Raw genomic sequence first — 18,294 nt, 5'->3', positions numbered from 1 at the left:
TCATTTCAATGTGAAATATCCAAATTATTTCAACATTACAATGAGACAATTAGTTTGCAGCATTGCAAACCTCTAATGTAGTGTCAGGAGTGTTTATTAACATTTATCAATATTATTTTCAGGAAATACACATAGGCCAACGTTAGTTCAGTTTCACGTGGACAGTTTATTTAATACATGGGTCGTGGCAAACCCACTTTATGAAATATAGGAGAACTCTCACCGTAACTATACCTGAACTGCCAGCAAATGCAAATAAGTACATGCTCCATTAAATTAAATGTCATTCAACATTTATCAAATATTGTTTGCTTAATTACAGTTGTATGCCTAGCTAAATTAATATTCAAGCAAAACCTATATCCTGAAGTGTGATTTGATGCACACTTTAAGAAAGGAGTCCAGAAAAAAAAAATGCAGTGAACCAGGACTGCAACAAGAATGTTTTCTCGTGACAGGAAAAGAAATAAAAATTAAAACAAACAAACAAACAAACAAAAAAAAAGCTCAAGTGTACTTCAATATATTTTCAAATATTTACTGGAAGAAATTTACAAGAAAAATACTATACAAAATCGTCTCCTGGACAACTGCACCTCACACCAATACATTGGTGGAGTTTTATTTAATTGTTCGCTAATCTAGAACGATTCCCCAGTGATACAAACCTATAGGTTCAGACGCATTTTACAAATATTTAATTTTCCTATCCCCCCCCCGGCCTCCCTTTTTTGGCATTGGAAATACATCTTCGCTTGAAACCCACGGTGCTTCTTCATTTGTCTGAAGTTAAAAAAAAATATATATATATATACGACTTTCAACCTAATTCTTTTCAACGTATTTCGAGATTCCTGCTCAAACGAGAATTACACGAATGTGCTGGCAATCGCAGTGAAATTTGGACTCGAGGAGGTAAACGAATTGTTAAAACTGAAAAAAAAAAAAATAAAGGGGGAAGGGAAATAAGCCCGCTGCCTCTCCGGCTCCGGGGAGCAGACGGGCTCTGAGCAGGTACCGGGATGAGACAGGTCCGAGTGTCAGCGCGGCTCACTCTCACTCTCGCTCTCTCTCACTCTCTGTCTGCCGGGGCACGGCACCGCTGCCGTCGGAGGCCCCGCCGCGGGCAGCTCCGGCCCTCCAGCCCGCCCCACCGGGGCAGCGCGGCTGTACCGGCGCCAGCAGCGGAGGGAGGGAGTGCGGGCCGGTTCCCAGCAGCAAAGCCAGAGGGGACGTGGGTGTTTTTTCCGCTCTAAAAGCAACACGAGGCGGGGGGTCTCAAGGCGAAGGGGAAAGGAGGCGGCGGCGGGGCCGCCCCACGGGGGGTCGCGGCTCTCCGCCCTTGCCGAGCCGCTCCCCTGCCCCCGTCGCGGGGGTTGCGCGGCCCGGCCGCGGGGCCGGCCCCGTGCGGGGCTCCGGGAGGGCAGAGGAGCGGCCGCGGGGCTGAGCGCTGTCCTTGCGGAGCCGTGCCAGCTACTTACGTGTGTCCGCGTCCCCGCCGCAGGGCTGCGCGCTCGGGGGGCGGCGGGACTGGGGGGCGCGACGGCCCCGCGCCTCCGCCGCTCACTCCAGGCCGTTGCGGTGGCCGGGCTCGGGGGGCGGCAGCAGCTCCGGGGAGTGGCAGGGCGGGCTGCCGGCCGCGCTGTGCTCGCTGTCGGTGTCGCTGCCCTTCTTGCCGCCGGGGCCGGGGCCGCCGCCGGGGCCGCCGCCGCCGGGGCCCCCGGCGCCTCCGGGGCCGCTGTGGGTCTTGACGTGCTTGCTGAGGTGGTCGCTGCGCATGAAGCGCTTGTTGCAGACGGGGCAGGCGAAGCGCTTCTCGCCCGTGTGGGTCCGCAGGTGCCGCTGCAGCTCGTCGGAGCGGGTGAAGCGCTTGCCGCAGAAGAGCCAGTTGCAGACGAAGGGCCGCTCGCCCGTGTGCCAGCGCAGGTGCGCCTTCAGGTGCGAGGTCTTGCCGTAGACCTTGCCGCAGCCGGGGATGTGGCAGCTGTGCAGCCCCTTGCGGCGCAGGCTGGCCCCCGCCGGCCCCAGCCGCTCGGCCTCCTGGCAGTTGGGGCAGTCGCAGGTGGCGCGGCCCGAGTAGCGGCGGGCGGAGGAGCGCGGAGAGGCGGCCAGAGGCGCGGCGGGGCCGCCGCCCAGCATGGAGCCCCCGGCGCCGGCCAGCGGCGAGGGGGCCGAGTCCGGGTAGGAGCCGGGCAGCACCGGCTTAAATCCGTCCATGAGATGCTGCCCGGCGGGGCTGAGGAGGTGCGAGGAGGCGCCGCTGCTGAAGGCCGAGTGGCCCAGGCCCGAGTAATCCGAGTTGTAGCCGCCCAGTGGCGAGTGGAGCGAGGTCTGGAGTCCGCCGGCCGCCGGATGCAGCGAGCCGGGCAGCGCGGCCGCGCCGTTGGGGCTCTGCACGTCGATCCAGCCGGCGCCCACGTCCCACCAGCTGGAGGCGCCCGCCGAGCCTACCTCGCCGGCGCCGAGCCCCGGGTGCGAGGGCTTGAACCAGGACTCGTAGGGGTGCGCCATGCCCACCCGCGGGTAGATGCCCTGGAGCCCCTCCACCGACGTGTGCACCTTGGAGATGAAGACGGGCTGGTGCGCCGCCGCCTCCTGTCCCGCCGCCCCGCCGCCGCCGCCTCCGCCGCCGCCGCCGCCACCGGCGCTGCCCGGAGCCTGGAAGACGGAGTAGTCGTTGGCGAAGGGCGAGCTGGCGGCCGCCGCGCTGCTGGAGGTGAGGGAGAAGGCGCTGGAGCCCGGCGAGCCGCCGCAGCTGAAGGAGTCCGAGACGAGGGCGGCCGCCGCCGCCGCCGCCGCCGCCGCCGCCGCCGAGGAGCCGTTCCGCGCCGCGCCCGCCACGCCGAAACCCGGGAGGCCGGAGCCCACGGCGCCGCAGCTGCCCGCCGAGGCTGAGGAGGAGGAGCGTTTCCAGGGGTGGAAGCCTTTGCCGAAGGAGGACGTGCTGTCCGAAAGGGCGGACGGCGAGGGGCTGGGGCTACCGATCTTGTTGCAGGTCGCGGCGAGCATGGCCAGCGGCGTGGAGCCTACCCGCGGTTCCTCCTGCGGGCACAGAGGGGAGAGGGCCGTCCCGCCGGCGTCAGGGATGGAGCGGCCCCGCGCCGCCACCCCGCGCCCCGCGTTCCGCGCCCGGCCCCGCTCCGCTCCGCTCCGCCGCCCGGCCCCGCTCCGCTCCGCTCCGCCGCCCGGCCCCGCTCCGCTCCGCTCCGCCGCCCGGCCCCGGGCGCAAAGTTTCGCGACTCCCGCGGGAGGATCCCTTCGCTGGGGCCGGCACAGCAGTTCTGCCTCCAAACGCCTTCCGGGGCTTTTTTTCACCATCCAACTCCCCTCCCCCGATGGAGCTCAGGAAGGGTTAAAAAAGGGGGAGAAAAAAAGAGAGGGGGAAAAAAGTTGCGTCTGTTACCGTAGCTGTAAAGATGCTCCCGGCACGGAGGCAGCTATATTTCAGCCTGCTCCCTTTCCCCGGGACGTGGCCGGTCCCCGTCCCTCAGGCCAGCAAGGCTGTTTTCTTAAATATAGAATCGCAGGACTATCAAATTACTCCTTTTTCTTTCTTTCTTTCTTTCTTTCTTTCTTTTCTTTTTCTTTTTTTTTTTTTTTTTTTTAGCTTCCTTTAAAGCAGCCTAATTTACGTAGCAACGATAATGAAACACATATATAAATTTAACATATGTAAATATGTATGCATACACGAGCTGAACGTACCTGCTAGACACGGTGGGTTGTGTTATTTTAAAGGGAAATAAAAAGCCACAATCTGTTGCAAATTTTTTTTTAAAAATTGCACACAAAAAAACCGATAGTGCTGGGATTTGGGGTTTTTTTGTTTGTTTGTTGTTTTTTTTTCTTCCAGCAGTCACATGTAAAGAAGAAAAGCCACTTCTTCGGGGGCACAGGAACAGCACAGCCCAGGCGCTGTAGGTTGTTTCTACAAATGCCCTTAAAACCTTTTCTTGCTCACTGAAAAGTGACTCTGCCCCCTTTTCCCCCTCTCACTCTTTCTTTTCTCCTAAATTCACTTGTACTTAAGCTAAAAAAAAAAAAAAAAAAAAAAAAAAAGAGGAAAAAGAAAAAAGAAAAAAAAAAAAAACCCAGGCTGAATAGAGGAGACTGATAGCCCCGGTCAAGACAGGGGTTATTTTAACCCCCTCCAATCGACAATAAAAAGAAACCAATTAAACCAGCAAGAGAAAAAAATCCTTAGACTCACCCCTAGAAGTGAAGTTGCCATCACACAAAAGTGCCCTCCTCTCAGAGGATCTTTTTTATATTGATAAATCAGAGGCAGTGTTTTTTTTAGAGGTGTGCAATACAATGATCAGTTCCGCCCATTCCACCACAATTGTAGCTCCCTCGCCGGCTTTGAAGTGCCGCTGAGCCACCGCCAGCCAATCCCCGGCACCGCCGCCTCGCTCGCCGACGTGAGCGCGTGAAGTCAGCAGCGCCCCGTGCCGGGCCGTGCCGGGCCGGGCCGGGCCGGGCCGAGCCCCGCGCCGCTGATGACCTCACGCTCTCACGTCGGAGAGCTGAGCTCCCGCTCCGCAGGGACCGCTCACCCCGGCTCGGGCTGCTTCGTCCCGGCCGCCCCTTTCCATCGCCCCACACCCCGTGTGCGTAATTTGACAACAGTTGGGTTTGGGTGTTTTTTTTTTTTTTTTTCCCGCGGAGCGGTTTATATTTGAATTTTTATATCATCAGCCGCAGCATCTCGGTCTTACTGTGATTATCGGCACGGACTGGCGGGAGCGGTAGCATCTCGTTTCTCCACTAGCCCCCCCCGCCCTTTCCCCCATCCCGATCCCTTCTCTTCAGCCCTTCTTCTCCCGTTGTCCCGGCAAGGGAGGAAACACTTTAGGCCACCGCTGCCTGTCGTTCCCCCGTTCTCGCCCTCGCCCAGCGCGGTTTCAGGCGTGATTCTTGCCGGTGGGGTTGCACAGGCGGAGTCCACCCGGGCGGCACCGGCACAATCAGGGGCTGGCTTCCCCCGCCTCGTCCCCCTCCGAGGTGAGCGCTTTGCTCCCCTCGGCTCCTCGCCCAGCCCTGGGCGGCTGCGGGGAAGGGCAAAGCCCGCTTCCCCTGTCCCTGGGGGACCTGGCTCGGCCCGGCCCTGCTCGCCCAGGTGCTCTCACCCCCGCGGGTTTTCCACGGCTGTGCTTAGCTTCCCAGGAGATGGTTTTCCTCTTTCTCTCGGCTTCGGTTTTGACCCGTTTCCGTGTCGCGGGGATATTGACTGTACATCATATCTATTGATCAAGGGGGTAATGTACATTATCATACTTTGAAGTAAGAGTGAAGTAAATTAATGAACTGCTTTCTTTCTCTGAAAGCTGACGCTTACCATAAATGTCGCGTTTCTCTCTGCGAGCTGCTCTGAATGATTTTAGCCTGTTGAGAAGGCGTGACAGGCCAGCCCAGAAGGAGGAAGGGGTGGGGGAAGGAGGGAACTCCGTTTAACAAATAAAAAAGAATTAACTTCATTGCTTTGGTCTCCTTCTATAATGATATTCATTTTACAGACCTAACGCACACTTGTTTAAATTTCGGGTTTAATTTAATCAATACTATCACCCGCAAAGAGGGGAAGAACATTTCCTGGAGATACTCCCTTGTATGAATGCTTATTAACTTTTTATCTCCACTTTCTTTATCTGCTGGAGATGGGGAGGAACTATTAAGACATAGATCAGAAAGCGTAAGAGCAAAACAAGCGTCGTGAGCATTACATTTTAGAGGAACACAAAATCGCATTTTGTGGTGTGCCAGGTTAGGTAAAAAGATCGACACGCATTCCTTTCAGCCCCAGAAAGTCTGAGAGACTTTGCCATACACTGGGGAAGTAGAAGCCTTTAGTGATATATCTCTTTTTAGGACAGCCTCGCCGGGTGGGTCTTCCATTCGCATCCGTATTTTGTCTGCACTTGTCTGCCCAGAGGAAACGTGTCCTTTTTTGATCTTTCCGTGTTTGTTTGTTCCGATGCTTGCCCTGACTCTTTTGAATTGGGGTCGAAAATCCTTAATTTTCAATGCGCTTTTCCTTTAAAAGCACCGTGTGGGAAATTATGAAAAACTCGTTGTAAAAATAGTCGTGGGAGTCTTTACAAGGGAACTCAACTGAGAGGGAGGAAAAAAAAGGCAAATATATCAGAACAGAAATCACAAAACTCCTGCCAGTGGGCATCCTCCTGCTACTCTGATAATTTCCCGAAACTGGAAAAGCAGCAGCTTCTGAACTTTGAGAGCGGTGAGCTGATATTTTCTGAATTCGCCACGGAAACATCTGTAACCTTCCTCCTTTGTATACATTGCCTGCTGGGCAAAGGATTTAAGCAAGCTTACAATTTTGTTTGCATTTGCCTTATTGACCACTGCACTTAAGGGTGCAGTACATCAACATAATATGCAGGTGGGGGGGGGGGGGGGGGGGGACCAGCAAAGAGAGGTTTTCCAGAAATTAATTAAAACTTTTTTTTCCCCCCATTTGAAGTTTAATGTACGAGAGGAGATAAATGTTCGTGCCGTTTCTTGAAAACCTGTGGGATCCACTCTCAATAAAGCTAAAATCTATTAGCATTCTGTATGCATCTGCAGCATAAATTTCATTTGAATTTCAAATTTAATAAACCAGGAGGTTTTTAATCATCCCTGGTTTTATTTGTTTGATATTAACATGCTTATTGACCGGGTCTGTTGACCAGTTTGATCATTACAGGACAGCAAAAAGTTAATTAAAACGACCACAGCTCCTTAATCATATCATCTGTCTCATCCATGTCGCTCCCTTTATTACAGCCTATGATGGATAGTCTCCCAGATTAATTTCTCTGTTTCTTCGATTTGGACAACAGCTTTTGGGACCTAATTTACATCCTGGGAACAACTTGCTCAAGTCTACCTAACATCTTGAGTCTACAATGTAGATTAGCAATCCCGGAACTTTAGCCAGCACGATAGCTGTCGCTAACCTTTCGGGAAGGGGGGTGGATTTTCTCGGAGCAAACCCCGATTCTCCGCGCTGCGACCGGCGAGCGGACAGAGATGGATAGACCCTTGTACCAGAGGTCCTCGCCTGTCTACAGACAGCGCTACTGGGGTGCACAGGGGGATTTCTCTTTGAGAAAACAGAGGTCTGTGCTATTTGAGAAGGCGTAGCTGGAAAGATTAAACTGCAGGCTGACCACGCCGTGTGCTGGATGGCCGTGTTAGCGAGGGAAAGCGTTTCACGCCACCCTTGAGCCAATTTAGGGGCACACGGGTGGGAGCCGCTCTCCTGTCGCCTTCCAGGCGGTGCGGCTCCGCTTCGCCGTCTGTCAAGCGTCCAGCGAGGAGGAAGCCTCGCTCCTCAGCGTCCAGCGGCTCCGCTCCCGTGCTCACGGGGGAAAGCCTCTAGGCGGGGGCCTTGTCCTCGCCCTCCCTGGGCTCCGTGCTTTGGAAAAGGCTGCGTTGCCCCCGTGTGTGCCCCACCGCCCCGTACCTGCCGCCCTGGGTAGGTGGCACCAGGAGGTGTCCCCTTTGCCCGACACCTTCACCTAGAATCTTTCAGCTGGAAGATTTATGGAGGGGTGACGAACAACTCTCCAGGCGCACGAGGGCTCGGCTTGTTGGGGAGAGGAGAAAGGGGATCAGGACGTAAACCAGACAAAACTGCCACCAGTCAGAAAGGACCATGCTGTGCCTGGCGGTCACTGAGCAAAGAGGGTGTCTAATGTCTTTCTTTAACCTCTATCTGCACCTCCGCATTGCTGTGCTTTACCTGGGACGTTTCTCTCACTGCCTCACTGGGCACTGGCTTTGAGACCGGAGCTCCCCGTCGGGCACCGGCTGCAGGGCGGCGGGAGCCGGCAGTGCGTGCGCGCCGGTGCCTCCACCTATTGCTATGTGGGTTTTTTCTTCCGTCGGTGTAAACGTGTCCCAGGTACCCTGCAGCCCGGCCGGGGTCCCCGTCCCGCTGCCCGCCCCTCGTTTCCCAGCCTTGAGCGGCCTGACTGCTCCCCCGCGCAGCCTCCGGGGAGGCGGCCGCCAGAGCCCGGGCTTCTCTCTGAGCCACTTTGGAGATGGACAGGGTCCACGCCGAGCCGTCTGCAGCCGGCGGAGGGGATTCGCTATTCACTTCGACGTCTTTCGTCGTTTGCTTATTTATTTATTTGTCAGGATCTGTGCTAAAAAAAAAAAAAAAGCAAAAAAAAAAAAAAAAGCAAGCTGCGTCTCCGAAAGGTCCCTGTAATTAAATTAGCTCGGGAAGACACCGTGCACATGCTGGTGTGTGCATGCCTGGGGAGGGAGAGGAAGAGGCACCTTCACACCCACTCTGTTTACATCGCCGATGTGCGCCTAGATCCGATTCGCATCTCCTCCTTCTTCTCCCCGTTTTTTTCCCTGCCCTCTCTCCCCCACCCCCGCCCCCGCTCTCCCGGTACGCTATCGCTGTGCACGCACCGGCTCCTGGGCGGTCATGTAAGTACCGGGAGGCGCCGGTGGGGAGAGCGAGCACCCGGGCTGAGCGCGCCGGCACCGGGCGGGGCAGAGCGCGGAGCCCCCGCCGCCGCTCCTTCCGTCCTGCCTAGAATAGATTTGTTTAAGCTGCTTTCTGGTTTTTTCCTATTATATATCACCCTCTCCCAGGCACCACTTACAGTTAAAAACTACTAAATTCTTCTCCTCAGCGGTATTGATTTCTTTTCATTCTGCTCCGTTAGGAGAGGAGGTAATGCTTCCAGATTACCCCGCGTCTCCTCCAGACGGTTGACAATTGCAATCGCAGTTTCGGGAAGATAAATGTTACTTTGGGAATTGTGCTTAATTACAAATAATCTAGGAGCTGCTCTGGGTCCGGTGGTTTAACCACACGTGTTCAAATCAGAGTACAAGCTTTTCAAGAGGGTGCCAAGATATAGAAAACGTTTGGAAAATCGGTGTGTAAGACAGGACGTTCCCATTAAATAGGCTGCCTGAAGCTGGGTCACGCCCCGAAATACATGCTATTTATATATAAACATACAAACATATAAATATATATACACATGGGTGCCTGTGGATATGTGCGTGTATATAAATGTGTGTGACAGGCACTGGCATATGCAAATCCTAAAACACCCAAAATCGTAGTCTGCAGAGAGCATAGAAGTAAAGGAAAGCTTTCTATGTATGTATGTATGTATGTATGTATGTATGTACGTATGTATACATGTATGCATGTATGTATGTATTTCTTTGTTCTCCCAACTGCACACAAGTGTCAGTCTGGGGAAAAAAAAAAAATTAAACATTTTTGTTAGCTTCCGTTTGTGAAGTGGAAGAACCCTCGGTCTTCAGGGAAAAGAGTACCTTCGAAGCACTGTGCCAGGAAGGTTTTGCCCTCGTCTGTTCACGCACTCAGTGTGCACCACAGCCGTCTCCTGAATGCAGAACTCCTGCGATTTGACTTGAGAGACCCTAATATTGATATATTTACTCTTCCTCTTACAATGTAGCTGCCACCTTTCCCTGTCGTTATTTGCCTATATGGCAGAGCAATTAGGTCACCCCCTCGCTCCCTCCCCCCTCCTCCCCAGCAGCCTTATTAACTTCGGGGGAGGGGGGCAGACGAGCAGCGGGAGGGAGGCAAGGTGGTGAACAGGTTATTCTCTTAACCCGACCTGGCTGCAGGAGCGAGATGAGCAACACTGAACAGATGTCCCCATTTAAGCCATTCTTTTCCCACATGCCTGCTGGATGCTGCCAGGGCGCAGGAAGCTTGCTGCAGACCTGGCCCATTCCCGGCCATTATGGCCAAGTTATTCTGGACCAGTGAGCACGAACAAAATGGGCTTCAGATCGCGTGCTTGAGAATAATTCGACTCCGAGCCCTGGAAGAGCCCCCTCCCCCCATTTTTTTAAGTGTTGGGGGGTGGACAGGGACGTGTCTCAGCTCTGATCGTAGCAGAAGAACTTCTCAAAAGCCCCTTCCCCCTCCCTCTCTTCGGCAAATATGGTATAATTTACAGAGCAACTTAATAATCCGAGGGCCACCGCAAAAGCCCTTTGCGTTGTAAACCGCTTCTAATTACCTGCCAGAGCAATTAGCTGACTATCACGAAGAAATTAGATCGCTCAATGTAGCATAAATAATGCGAATAATTTTGTAAGGAGAATGGAAAGCGAGACCTGGTGTTTCTTTATAAGGAAATAACACCTCGTACTGTACGAACCCTACATGAACACATATTAATGTCTAGGCATGCACGGAAATGAATCCGAACATGAACCCTCTGGCTTAGATTCAGCACTTTCTTCATTTACATATGCGGGGTGAAAGTCGGCTTCCAGGCGTTTAGATACAGAGCTCTTCCAGATCACAGTAATTAACACATAGCGACTTCAATAGGAAAACCTGTTTTCCAGATGATTTTTACAATGCAGCTTTATGTCTCATTTGGCAGTTTAAATAGCTGGAGTTGTTTTCTGGCTGCACATCCACTATCATCTGTTGAGCATATTTTGCCTAGAATATTGACCAAAACTTCCGAACCCATTACTTTTTTTAAACATAGATGACCAAGATACTGGACGTGCCTAGAGTTTCGGGAGGGTTTGTTTGTTTTGGTTTTTTTTTTCTCATGTGTTAGTTCGTCGAGAAAATTTTGTGAATCGACTTAGAAGTTTATGCTATTTAATAACTATTATTTTCTTCTTTCTGCATTTCTCCTTGAAGGATCACAAGCCTTTACTCCATTCTTACTGCTTCAGTATTTGATCTTAAGAGGAAAACTGCTTTTTGTTGCAGTTTAAAATTTACAGGTATTAGACAGTTTGCAGGGAATTAAATGTATGTGTGTAACAATTAGGTTATTAAATTTAAATCTTGGCGAAATATTTGTTCACGCTGCTGGATCTACAGCTGCGGAATTGAGGAAGGAGTTTGTGCCTACCAACTGCAGGAACGTCGTGTAATGGAAGTGCCTTTACAGATGAATTCAGCTGAAGTGGATTGAATTTGTTTCTGTTCTGTTTCCCCCTCTACCCCCGCCCCCGTACTGAGAAAAGTGCTAGTCATAAAGCTCGACGTGAAGGTGCCTGGTCGTAGTGAGCACCATCCCAGCCCAAACTACAGCTGCTCACTGCTCGGAGGCACTCCGGGATTTAGCGTAACCCGTTAGGAGTGCTCCAGGCTAAGGATAAACACAATTCATTTGGTTTATCTTTGATAAATAGGAGCAGCAGCGTATCCTGTGGTTCTTTAAACGCGTCTCCGAAGGCGGGAAAAAGCCGAGCATAAATCAGATCATAAATCAGATCTTTCCTAACTTTTCAGAGCGTCTCTTTCCTCACGCTCGGACACTAACGCAGCAGATGTGAAGTGACTCGTCAGGCACCCTTGTCCCCAAGCTGTCTCCGGAAAATTGGGATTTTTGCTGAACACGGTTTCTAAGCTTCTCCAGGTCTGCAGGGGACTGCTCAGCTGTTCCATAGCCCCCACGTAGCACACTCAGAATTGTACAGCATGTTTAACGATTCTTGCTCGTCGGCTAATTAGAGAGGGCTTTGAAGCTCCATTACCGGCAACAAAATTATTGCGGTCAGTTTAGGCCAAATTCTGCGGTCCTTAATGGAGCGAAACTCCCATTGAAGTCAATGGGACAGAAGTCAATGGGCGTTGTGCTCTATTAAGGAGCACAGAATGTGTCCCTTTGTGGTTTAGAGATTAAAAATCGGTATCGGCAAAATGCGCGTTTAAGACGGTGGCCCTCCTGAAGCAGGATCTCACCCGCTCCCCGGGCAGGGCCCGATCCCTTTTCACCCGGCGGGCTGAGCCCCGAGGCTCCCCGGGGGCGATGCCGAGGGCAGGATCGGTGCCGGGGGTTATTAATCATCAACCGGGGCCAGACAAAAGAGCTTTTCCGGCGGTTCTGAAAGGACCAAAACTTCGGTCTCCCCGGGGCTTCGGCCCCCCGCGGGGCCTGCGGGACTGTCAGTGCTGTGAGAGGAATTGGGTCCATCCCGCGGCCCCGGCGCTCCACTGTCCCCTGGCTCGGAGGGGACGTCCCGGGCGCGTCCCCTCCCCCCCACCCTCCGCGGCGCTCTGTCCCTCCGCTCGCCGTGGCTTATGTCCCCAGTCACCGAGCAAAGAGGTTCGTTTCCCGAGAGAGGCTTTGGATGCCGAGAGTCCTGCGTGAGGACACAGGAAGCAGCCCCTCCAGAGCCCGCAAGCAGCACACACACCATTTGGACGCCAGCACAGCAGGGCTTGGGAAGTCCCGCTCCTATCCCTGACCACCCACCCACTGCTATCGACGTGATCTGACAGCTAAACTCTGAGCTCGGGTTTAAGGTGCAGCTTTGGGCTAACCCTTGATCTCTGAAATGGAGTTTGGTTGTGCATTATAAAAAATTTCCTTATTATCGGGGCGAAATAGCACTGGACAAGCGGAAAAGCCTGTTTTACAAAACTGAAGGAATTGCTGCAGGTCACTGAAATATGACTATAGTTCAATATCCTTCCTCTCTGAGACAGAAGAGGGATGGGACACAGAGATCTTCCTTTCTTCTTGTTATTGCCCTAGTGGAAAGTAAAAGCCTTCAGGAAAACTTCACAGCGTTTTTCTCAGAACGCAGAGGGGCACACACAGCTGATCCTCTAGGAAGCTGTGCACAATTAAGACTCATTTTCTTTCTGCTGGAACAATTAATTGTACAAATGAAAGGTCAGGCATGTGCTTTTCCCATGTTTATCAACCACAATAATGAGCCCCTTCTATTTTTTCCCCAAGTGCATTATATTGCAATAAAGCGCTACCGCAATGCCGTCTCTCTGGGTAAACATCTCCGAAGGCGATGCGGCGGAGGCGAGCTGCACACGTATGTATGTATGTACAGATATTTAAGAAGGACGCAATGGCCGAGGCGAACGCAGATGCGAGATGAGAGAAGCGAGGGCTTCCCCAGCCCCGCTGTTCCCGCACACCAGAGACGGAAAGGCACCTTTTCCCTGGAACGCTCTCGGAGTGCTGCCGGCAGGGGCTGGCTGAGCCCGGAGGGACGGTCCTGCCTCCCGGGGTTCCTGTGCTCCTCCCGGCTGGGTTACTTTTGTAGAGGTAGGAACGGATCCTGCCCTACCTCTCCGAGGATCCAAATCACCTTGGCAAATTCTTCCCGCTTTCCTCCATATCATAAATCCACTCCCGAAGAGATTGGCTGGCAACACCTGCATATCCATGACAGGTTTTTCTTTCCATCACAAGATTCTTCTGCTCACATCTTCAAGAATTCACCAAGTACCCGCCATTTTTAAAAAATTCAAGGGGCTCCACTTTTTCATGCCAGCTTAGCATGGCGTGGATTCATTGATTACATAAAGTAACAAACTTTGGAACACAAGTATGATATTCTATATTTTCACCAGCAGGTTCACTTATTTTTCATATTACTTGGGGAACCGGCAAATCACCCACTGGGATTGTGCCTGGGGGAGCACAAGTGTTGGAAAGGTGTTTTTTTCCCAGCTGATGTACTACCCTACATGCAACTATCCAGGACAGCTACCCCAGGTAATGTTTTCTTTAACCTCAATCTGCCCACACTCAGAGTGGATAAATTTTTCACTCCTGATACGTGTGAGATGGAGGAGAATAACGCTACTGAATAAGTGTAACATGTGCTCTGTCTGTCCAGGTGACCGGGTCTAATTTGATTTTTTTTTTTTGTCATGTTGGCCTGAGATACCCAAAAGTTTCCTCAGAAGGGTCAGTCTCCATTGGGACACAAAGCATGGGTCTGTTTCTCTTAGGGTAGGAATCATTGCCCTTTCTCTTGCAACATTTTTAAGAGGCTGCCCTGTGTATACCTGGCAATCGTGGACAGGCCAGTTTGGTTTAAACCAGCAGGAGGCTCTGAATGCCTTAAACTGGCATTTGGATTCAGTGCCACTACCATAACCACCCTAAGAGAAACATCCATCTGGAGGGGAAGAGCTCTGCTGGACGATATGCAGCGTGGCCTCTTGAATCGGCTGAAGTAGTGACAGCTCTGCATTCCATGAGACCGAGTCCAAAGAGCACATGCAGCCTGGGATTTTAGATGCAGCGGATGCAGAGCAGTGGTCTGCACAAGGAGAAGCCAAGGTCACTGCCCCGGGGGTGTGCAGCTAATTGTCTAGCAACTGCTCTGTATCAGAGCTGTATGGTAAAAGGCCAGAATGATTTCTAGTAGAAAAACTCTTTGCTCCTCTGAAAGGATGTTCGTTTTTGTGCAAATGTAAAATTGTTCTTCAAACACTGAGCAGTCTCAGACAAAGTTTACTGTAGTGACCTGCTTCATAGCGGGGAGGAATAAATACTAATGGTGCAATTACTGACTTTTGATACGGTGGGATAGAGGGTTGTCCTCGAGCTGGAAACAACACTGAGATAAACACTTGGGCCACGCTGAGATGGCCAGGCCAAAGCACGGGGAAACGCCCCTACCCCTGTCGGAGGGACTCCCGAGTGCAGGAGGAGAGCCTGGGCTTCCCTGGCAGACCCCCTCTCCCAAATCACAGTGACGCACACAGACCACCGCACCTGTATGTAAAGTCCTGACCCAGCAGCGCTCCCAGAGCGAGCACAGCCGTGCGCCCAGCCCGTCCGCCACAACCGGCCGCCTTGGAGCCCCAGGAGGCCGTGCGGGCAGCCCGGGCCCGCGGGCACGGCCCCGGGGCGCTGCCCCGCGCTCTCGCCCGCCGCCTCCCCCTCAATCACTCCCGGCCGCCCCGCTGACAGGCTGGGAGGGCGCCGCACAAAAGGCGCGGGCGGGCGCGGCCCTCCCCGCCCGGCCCCCGCCTGCCCCCCGCCCGCCCCCGTCCCGCCCCTCCGGCCACCCCCCGCCCTCCCCTCAGGCCGCCCCCGTCCTGCTCCGCCCGCCCCTCCGCCCTCCCCCGGCCCGCCCCTCAGGCCGCCCCCGGCCCGCCCCTCAGGCCGCCCCCGGCCCGCCCCTCAGGCCGCCCCCGCCGCGCCCTCACAGCGGCCGCGCTCGGAGCCGCCGCAAAACACAAACCTCGCGCTTCCAAAGCGGCGCAGACAGAACTTCTACAGGTGCATAGCAGTGAAACACACTCCTCCCCGCGCCCGAGTCTGGACGTGGACAGATGTGCCCACGATGATAGCTAGTTGTAAGGAATTTGCGGTTTTAGTGACTAGGAAAGGTGTCTAATAGGAATACAGTTTGTATGTGGACTCTGTTTTTCGGACACTGCAATTAAAAATTGACTTTTATGGCATAAACCACTTTTTCCCTAAGATGTTCTTGGCTAATGAAAAATTGAATAGTACTGTAAAGAACGACCCTTTAAGTATCAGTTTGTGTCATGCTATATTAAAAGTAGATAAAAGAGGTATCGAATACTAAATGGATTTTCTGAAGCGGTTGAAGTCCATTAGTTAGTAATTAGAAATCTGTTTACACCAAAAAAAATCTCTTATAGGCAGAAAGTTTAAAGTCATTTTTTATTAGGATGCAGTCAGTGTTTTATATATGATAGCAGTAAGCATTAATTAGATCTTGCACAATTTTCAGGACAGCTTCAAATACGAATTTAGGAACCTGGTATGTTCAGTAGTAAAGACACATTTCATTCCATGGGGAAAAGTGACATTAAGTCTATGCTACATTTTTGTGGAATTACTGTTTCCACGGAATCATTCAACAGACATCATGTTAGTAGTTATTAATTTATTCATCTACTTTCTCTATGCTAGGAATACTGCCTTCAACTGTTAAAGAAGCAGCTGGCTTTTTTATACAAATAAACTGGGCTCTGAGACTGTCAATCTTCTTTGTTTGACAGAGAGGAGTTCCTGCCCGCACTGAAAGAATAGCTCAACATCTGTCATCCCATTCTCTGTGATGGCCCAAAATCAGGAAGACTACAGCTGTCCTCTTCCTTTCAGTACTTCTGGGAGAGAGAGGTAGGAGGACTGTGTATTTGGTCAGTGTTCCTCATGAATTAAGCAAGTCTCTACAACCCCTTGCATGTAATTGTATTGTTCTTCCACTGCTTGAACAGTAGAATTTGCAGTGTAGAAGGTCTTTGGAATTTTGATCTTACTATGAGGTTTTTGGGTTTTTGTTGGTTTTAATTTAGTCTGCATTTGTTAATAAAACACATTTTAATTGTAATTAAAGTGCTTAGCAGTAACTTATACTTAGGCATGTGGCCCACAGGCATGTAAATTGCTGATATATAAATGAGCATAAAGCAGAAAATATTTATTCTTGCAGGTTAGGAATTACACTACAGTGCTGAGTGATGGAGGAAGATGAAAATGAGGGATGTGAGTTAGCTTATTCCTTGCAAGCTCAAAAGTGGCATCTTTTGACATAACTGTGTATGGAACAGAGGAGAGAGAGGGAAAGGGTGGAGGAGGAAGAGAAGGGGATAGAAGAGGCTGGGAAGAATGCCTTATCATGTAAAAGAAACCCTTAACTTCATTATCTCTGGTTCAATATCCAGCAAATTTGTCAAAAGCAAAAATAAACAAATGAACAAAAATATCAAACAAACAAACAAACAGAGAAAAACCCAACCACCAAGGTCAGAATAGAAATTAAAAATGTTTAAATTAATTGTAATCTCCTCTTCCAGTCGTAGACAAACTAGTAGTTAGTAGTGGAATGTGCATTGCTTTTCTTATTATCACAATTAAGAGCTACTGTGATGAATCTTGGAGTCCCATCCAGCAGCAGTTGTGTGAAGCATGCACCTCTGTGACCTACGATTTCAGCTTCACAGTCCTAAGGTTTGGGGAAAGCATGAAATGCAAAATGCACAGAGGGATTTAGTCATTGTGAAATTCAGCTCTGCTGTCCAGGGGAATCCGCCCTCTGAAGTTAGTCTGTCAGGCTGCCAGTCATGTGCCTGGTGACAGTTACATGGCTCTGGTTACATGGTGATTTTGATTTGGCTTACACCCATGCTGCCACTGAAAGAACAGCTCAGCAGCTCAGTCAGACTGTTACCTACTGCTTCAGCTCTTAGACCTCCAACCTCTGTTTATCTGCTCATCTTAAAAGAGAGCATGAAGGAGGCAGTTTCTTAGTAAGGCTGGTATTAATTCATTTAACATTTTCTAAACAAAAATAAATGAATTAGTTTCCACAGAAATAGCAGTCTAATCTCAAGGCATTTACCTATATCAAGTCCTAGAACAAGACCTTACTAGACCATATCAGATTATACTTAAGGGAGGTTTTAATGTGTCACCACCAATTGCAAATATGATACTGAGCTTGCATAAAAAGACAAAAAAAAAAAAAAAATATTATTTACAGATAGAAGAACTGTCTTGGTTCCACAGCTGAACCAGTCCAGAAAAAAATCCTACAGAAACAGGAAAATCTCCTGCACTACAGAAGAGAATCATGAACAATGAGATCCTACTTTCCCTCCAGTCTTCCTTTAGTTCAGGAACTAAAATTATACCTTCCATTTCCTCTGTTTCTTTTCATGTACATACCAAACTTGTCTCTGCCCTATGTGGAGTGACATACTCACCTTCATCTAGGCCCCCAGAATTTTGGAGACAGCAATTGATTTTGTGCCTCCTCAGGTCTCTGTTTCCATAGAGTTGGAATCTTAGAGCAGGAGTGAAGATTTTAGTCAAAAGGACAATAGCTTAAAAGAAGGAAAGGGACTTGCTAGACTGCCCAAATGAGGTGAATGACTTCCTGCCTGTCTCTGCTGGGGAAACAACACGTAACTGAATTAGTTGTTGGCCTTCTCTCAGAAAAGTCCTGTCAGCTGTCCCATTTAGAAAGTAAGCTAAGCCAACCCTGGTCTGGAAATTTCATTTTCCAATAGAAATGTTCCAGTAAGTTTTCTCCAGATCACATGGTGTATAAGAGTTTTCCTGCGCTTTGTAACAGAAGGCAAACAAACCATTGCCAATTCTGCATGGCCTTCTCATGAGATGATAGAGATTAAATATTCCTGGCATTTTCCTCCTGGTTTATGAGTTTGGGGTGTACACTCATTTGATGCTTTTTTTTTTTTTTAATTTTTATTTTTTGTGAAACAGTGCAGAATAGAGTTTGGTTTTGTTGTGTGCATTTTTAATGAGAGCTGTGAATTCTGCAGTAACTTTTTCTTCTGGGGTCTATAGCTTGGAAAAAACACCAAATATAGTGACACAATAAAATTGCAAGAGTTATAAACATTGTAACTGTCCTTGGCAATGTTTTGACTGAGTCTCTCCTCCAAATTTTTTAGGGGAAGCAGATCCTGGAAGTTAATAATAAGGGGGATTTTAATGAGTACATAGACACTGAAGCAACTCAGAGCATTTGGCC

The 18,294-nt window shown here is 50.7% G+C and overlaps 2 protein-coding genes across 11 annotated transcripts in view; one reads left to right on the top strand and one right to left on the bottom strand.

The window, feature by feature from the left end:
* Positions 1–1,563: 1,563 nt before the first annotated feature.
* On the bottom strand, positions 1,564–14,616 carry SP8 (Sp8 transcription factor). Of its 2 annotated transcripts, none has more exons than XM_086854553.1 (2): positions 14,532–14,616; positions 1,564–8,151 (listed from the first exon to the last, which is right to left on the bottom strand). In XM_086854553.1, exon 2 carries the CDS (start codon positions 3,316–3,318, stop codon positions 1,564–1,566), a length of 1,755 nt encoding a protein of 584 aa, XP_086710679.1. In that variant the 5' UTR covers positions 3,319–8,151; positions 14,532–14,616. The 2 variants fall into 2 exon arrangements, 1 of the variants encoding a protein (XP_086710679.1); XR_015277382.1 differs by lacking the exon at positions 1,564–8,151 and adding an exon at positions 12,068–13,177.
* A 321-nt stretch (positions 14,617–14,937) lies between these two features.
* The window catches only part of LOC147655869 (uncharacterized), a 46,084-nt gene continuing 42,727 nt past the window's right edge, over positions 14,938–18,294 (top strand). For 4 of the 9 annotated variants that reach the window (XR_015277378.1, XR_015277375.1, XR_015277371.1 and 1 more), the window contains exons 1-2: positions 14,943–15,118; positions 15,794–15,914. Coding sequence is in view for 1 of the 9 variants with exons in the window: in XM_086854526.1 (XP_086710652.1) it covers positions 15,853–15,914 (62 nt within the window). In the remaining 8 variants the exon portion in view is untranslated. Of the gene's footprint in view, positions 15,119–15,793; positions 15,915–18,294 lie in introns of all 9 variants that reach the window. The other 5 variants (XR_015277380.1, XR_015277377.1, XR_015277376.1 and 2 more) reach the window with 3 other exon arrangements.

This window comes from Cyanistes caeruleus, chromosome 1, assembly GCF_971803275.1.
Source record: "Cyanistes caeruleus chromosome 1, bCyaCae1.hap1.1, whole genome shotgun sequence".
Classification (NCBI taxonomy): domain Eukaryota; kingdom Metazoa; phylum Chordata; class Aves; order Passeriformes; family Paridae; genus Cyanistes; species Cyanistes caeruleus.
This window is presented reverse-complemented; position numbering and strand designations above follow the sequence as displayed.